The sequence below is a fragment of the Bison bison genome, unplaced genomic scaffold, assembly GCF_000754665.1.
Source record: "Bison bison bison isolate TAMUID 2011002044 unplaced genomic scaffold, Bison_UMD1.0 scf7180017864213, whole genome shotgun sequence".
Taxonomy (NCBI): Eukaryota; Metazoa; Chordata; class Mammalia; order Artiodactyla; family Bovidae; genus Bison; species Bison bison.
The window spans coordinates 1,949,586-1,954,923 of NW_011494785.1; the positions used below are offsets into that span (position 1 = coordinate 1,949,586).

General features: G+C 51.5%; 1 protein-coding gene across 1 annotated transcript; it reads right to left on the minus strand.

Moving 5' to 3' along the window:
• Positions 1–3,087: 3,087 nt before the first annotated feature.
• KCNA1 (potassium voltage-gated channel, shaker-related subfamily, member 1 (episodic ataxia with myokymia)) lies at positions 3,088–4,575 on the minus strand. The gene has a single exon (XM_010844986.1). It carries the CDS (start codon positions 4,573–4,575, stop codon positions 3,088–3,090), a length of 1,488 nt encoding a protein of 495 aa, XP_010843288.1.
• Between the last annotated feature and the right edge of the window lie 763 nt (positions 4,576–5,338).

The window sequence follows — 5,338 nt, forward strand, 5'->3', positions numbered from 1 at the left end:
ACACATGCAGAAGGACCCAGCCCATGCAGCGTGTGGCTGTGAGAGGCGTACCCCACAGCCAAAGTGCATCTTTTCAGTCCTGGTCCCATTTTCTCATTTTCTGTCCCATCCCCCACAGTACCGGGCAGATTATTGCTGTTGACAGAGTGTAGCGTTTCAAGTTGGGGGTGGGGGGGGGTCCTAGACCTCAAAGTCTAAATAAAAAGATCAAGATAAGCCCCGGGAGATGTGGACGAGGTTGGCTTTTTTTTTTTTTTTTTTTTTTCCCAGTGGGAGATTTAGAAGCAGGTAAGAGGAAAAGCCAGGATGAGTCAAGTTTCAAGGAAACACCCCGGGGAGGGTGGGTGCCCTATGGTCGGATGCCATGCAGTTCTTGGCCTCCATCTTCCTTGCTGTGTGCCACGTCCATCTGACAGATTCACAGAAGCCACACAGGAGAAGAAAACATCCACATTCTTTTCTTTCAGCGGAGTCAGCAGGCCTGGGTGTAACTCCAGTTTCTTGGTTTACTGCCTCACTGCCTGTCCTAGGGTAGGGTGGAGGGGAGGGGTGGAGCCACAGGGAATACGTCTGGAAGCAGCAGCACAGGAATGAAAGGCGTTGGGCAGCAGGCAGCCACATGCTAAGTGCAAAGTGAGGGTCCCCACATCGGGTCATTCAAAAAGCCACGAGTGCCTCCCCGTCGATGGACGGCTGCTGGCCTCCAGAGGCTTGGTGGTGAGGCTCTCTGTCAGCTAAGCACAGGGTCCCCACTGTTCTCAGGATGGCGTGTAGTGGGCAACAGAAGTTAGATGTTCAGCCTGAGAGTTGACCGCCAGGTGGGACTCTCATAGGAGCATCCTTGGGAATAACTGAAGGGGGATGGGCCAGGAGGGAAGGCTGGCAAAAGGTTACTCTGAACCAGGTGTGCCTAGATCCACAGTGATGCCTGCAAAGCTCAGACCATCAGAGACGGCAAAGTGCTGCTGCAGACAGAGGGGAGGATGGAAATACGCCAGGACCGCTAGGGTGGACCCGAGGAAGCCTTACTTGTCCAGAGGGACCCCTGGTGGGAAACAAATTCCCCAGGAGTTTATATTGGCTTCTGGTGGAAAAGAGGAAGAAAACCAGTTTACGGTGCGTGTCCAGTTGGAAGATGGGTCTTGGGCCTCAGTTTCCATCCCACGTCAGGCTGCTAAGGGGACGAAGTCCAGTGGGTGGTCAGAGGGCACCTTCGCAGGTCTGTGCTGTTCTGAGGCGCAGGATGGCGTGGCGTCCCCACAACGGGGAGTGAGACAGCCAGGGTGGCAAAAGGAAAAGCAAAATCTCTGTGCCCCCACCGTCCCTCCCTCCCTTTCTGTTACATAACTTCTCAGCTGCGTTAATGGAGGCACTTTCTGCAGTTCGCTGTGGGTACAGGATAAAGGCACTAAGCAACTATTAAATCAATTGGTTGAGTTTCTTCAGGGAGCCTCAGGGGGACGGCCGAAGTCCCTACAGACTTCAAATCAGGACTGCCAAAGGAAATCAGCTCGGCTTTGGGTGCATACAATGGAGAAACGTTTTTTTTTTTTTTATTTACATCTCAAGAATGCACCAAAAAACATGCAGTATTGCACCTTTGTTTGTTGGTTTTGCTTGTGTTTGTCTCTAGCTATAAAGAATACTTGTCCTTAGGTGTTGCTATATATACCTTGATCACTTCGTTTTTCAACTGAGCTTCCCATGAAGGGATGGGCATATTGGTCCCCTCTCTGTCTAACTCTGCACAGAAACCTGACATTTCCCTGAGCAAAGGCAGGAAAATTGACTAAGTGCTCCCCACCCCCACCCCCACCCATTATTTCTTTTGGGCCCTTCATCCCACAAACTTATAATTTTTATTATTTTTTTAACGTTTTTACATTAAATGAATCATGCACTAATTAATTCAAGGTACACCTTAATCAAATCAGCCATAATGCTGAATAAGAGAACATGCTTGGAGCTCCGAAAAGTACTGTTCCCGGCTGACTAACATAGGTACTTAAATACAGTACTTTATTGACTAATAAAAAGAGTTAATAAATGAAGGAGTGCACTTTTGGTGAATGCAAATGAAGAAGAATCTATTTGCAGAAGAATCGATTCCTAACTAAGCTTATCCCCTATTGTCTGAGTTAACGTTCTCAGCATGCGGTTATAAAATAAATCAGGATCAGATTCAAACATGCTTACACTTTGCTCCATTTGTGCTCTCTTGCAACAAGGAGGCTAAGGCTTTACGTTCAGTTCTGGAGGCGGGGGTCAGGGTGCGGGACTTGTGAGCAAAGACCCTCTGGGCGTATCTGCAGTTGAGAATCTTAGCAGCACTGCAGACAGATCAACGAATTGCACTCAGTGATCACTGTTTCTTAGAGAAGAGTTTGAATCAGAAGAGAATGGGGGCAGAGGGAAAAATCCCTACAGAACCAGGACCAATATCAGATTTCTAAGGTGCTTGGTGAACCAGTCTTAAGTAATTTTTTTTTTTTTCACCTTGGAATATGCAGTTCGGTGGATCAAAATAAAAACATCTGTCCGTTGCCCATTTTGGCTGGTGTATCATGTTACATACAATACATCTGATGCTCTGCCTTAAATATGTTGTGCAGTTTGCCAAGATTTCATGTTAGAGTCCCATGCAAATTTTCATTTGATATTTCTAAGCGATCCTCTAATTCTCATTCAGTCACATGAAAGAAAAAAATTAAAGAAGCCAGCAAGAATTAAAAATGGGAAGCACGTGATTCTTATTTTACCTAGACTAGTTCGTGGACTGAGTGATTTTAAACCAGTTTTAGAAAATACACTTTCTTTTCCCATTCTTTTAATAAAATGAAAATAATTTTTTTTTCATGGTTCCTGAAGTCTTCGGGTTTTCCACCCCCAACACGGGCAATGCCCAGTACTGGCAATGCGACAATGCATTGACAGTTCAATGGAACGTCCAAAGTTTACTTAGCAAAGTATCTACACAGAGAGTGACTTTGGTCACTCGGGGTTTGGTTTGATTTGGGTTTTTTGTTTTTTTTTTAAGTCTTTCAAGCTGCTAAGTGGGGGCTTTTTAAAGTTTCTTTGCTTGGCTTTTTAAACATCAGTCAGTAGCTTGCTCTTATTAACACAGTTTTGGTTAGCTGTGGTACAATTGCCAGTTCTGATATTGGCCTGTCTAAAGTGGCCTATGCTATTATTCATATCCTCTTCGATCTCCATGTATTCAGATTTGCTGAGAGTGGACGAGCTGCGCCGACTGAGGTCACTGTCAGAGGCTAAGTTAGGGGCGCTAACGTGGAGCAACTGAGCCTGCTCTTCCCCCTCAGTTTCTCGGTGGTAGAAATAGTTGAAATTGGACACAATGACAGGTACGGGCAGGGCAATTGTCAGCACACCAGCGATGGCACACAAGGAGCCCACGATCTTGCCTCCAATTGTCACAGGGTACATGTCACCGTATCCTACGGTGGTCATGGACACCACCGCCCACCAGAAAGCATCAGGGATACTGGAAAAGTGCGACTCAGCTTCTTCCGCCTCGGCAAAGTACACTGCGCTAGAGAACAGTATGACCCCGATGAAGAGGAAAAAGATGAGCAGCCCTAGCTCCCTCATACTAGCCTTGAGGGTCTGGCCCAGGATCTGCAAGCCCTTAGAGTGGCGGGAGAGTTTGAAGATCCTAAATACCCTTACCAACCTGATGACTCTGAGGATGGCCAGCGAGGTGGCCTGCTCACCCTTCTGGTTCCCCTCCTGCTCTGCTATCTCGGTGCCCAGGGTGATGAAATAGGGGATGATGGCCACGATGTCGATGAAGTTCATGATGTTTTTGAAGAAGTGCGTCTTGCTGGGGCAGGCGAAGAAGCGCACCACCAGCTCGAAGGAGAACCAGATGATGCACAGCGTCTCGACGATGAAGAAGGGGTCCGTGAAGATGTTGGCGTTGTAGACCACGGTGGTGTTGTCCAGGCGGTGGACGGCTCCCGGGAAGTCCTTCTCGTCCTTCAGCTCGGGCAGCGTCTCCAGGCAGAAGATGACGATGGAGATGAGGATGACCATAACGGAGACGATGGCGATGACCCGCGCGGGCCCCGAGCTCTCCGGGTACTCGAAGAGCAGCCACACCTGGCGCTGGTACTCCTTCTCGGGCAAGGGCCGTTCCTCCTCCTTGATGAAGCCCTCGTCCTCGCGGAACTTCTCCATGGCCTCCTCGCCCAGCTCGTAAAACTTGATCTCCTCGGAGAACATGTCCAGCGGCACGTTGACCGGCCGGCGCAGCCGGCCCCCGGACTGGTAGTAGTAGAGGATGGCGTCGAAGCTGGGCCGGTTGCGGTCGAAGAAGTACTCGTTCCTCAGCGGGTCGAAGTAGCGCATGCGTTTCTTAGGGTTGCCCAGCAGCGTGTTGGGGAACTGCGCCAGAGTCTTGAGCTGCGTCTCGAAGCGCAGCCCGGAGATGTTGATGACCACGCGCTCGCAGCATTCGTGGTCGTCGTGCTCGGCCGGCCGCGGGTAGCTGCTGTCCTGAGGGTGGCCTGGGGCAGCCGAAGCCTCGTCCACATTCTCTCCAGACATCACCGTCATGGTGGAGGTGGTGGGAGGCAGAGATGGTGGCGGGAGGCGGGAGGCGGGGGACCGGGCCGGGGCGGGGAGGGGCGAGGGAGGTGGGATGGGTGGCGGACCCACGCGCCCTCCCCACCGGCGCTCCAGAGGCGGGGCTTTCGAGCCGGCAGGTGGAGATTATCAGCCACTTGGCTTCTGGAGACCCGCCCCTCCACCCCGCCTGCTCCTCAATTTGGAATCCCTCTCGCCTGCCGCTCGGGTGCAGCTTTTCCGGGCGGGAAGGGGAGAGTTGGTGTGTCTTCCTGCTCCGAGGTGCCTTAACGCAGCGCCGTCCTAGCGGACCGGGCCATGGCTTCGGGGTGACCCCGGCCTCCCCTCCCCTCCGCGAGCCCTCTTAGGACCCGGTGCGGAGCCGGCTCAGCGGACCCCCTCGCCCGCCACCCCTTGTGCTTCTCCTTGGCTCTTCCCCCCTCCTAGCCCTCTTCGCCTGCCGCCTTCTAAGCTCCCACCGGGGCCATCGATGGACGCTGCAGAAAAATAGAAAGTGATACGGGGCAGAAGATCAGGAAGCGTTCACATGGGACGGACCCACAGACACGGAAGAGCACAGACCTCTAGCTTTTTTTTTTTTTTTCCAGAAAGCACGAGACTTTGGCTAGGGTTGTCACAGACACGCAGACAGACACACGCAGACACCCGAAGTCCAAGTTTGGGGCTCTTCTACCCCACTTTCCCCAATGCAATGCCCGACCGCCAATGTGTTTACAACTCGGTTAAACTAGAG

Bases quoted from the DNA above. Each gene is read 5' to 3' on its own strand.
- KCNA1 (XM_010844986.1), bottom strand. From the start codon at position 4,575: ATGACGGTGATGTCTGGAGAGAATGTGGACGAGGCTTCGGCTGCCCCA.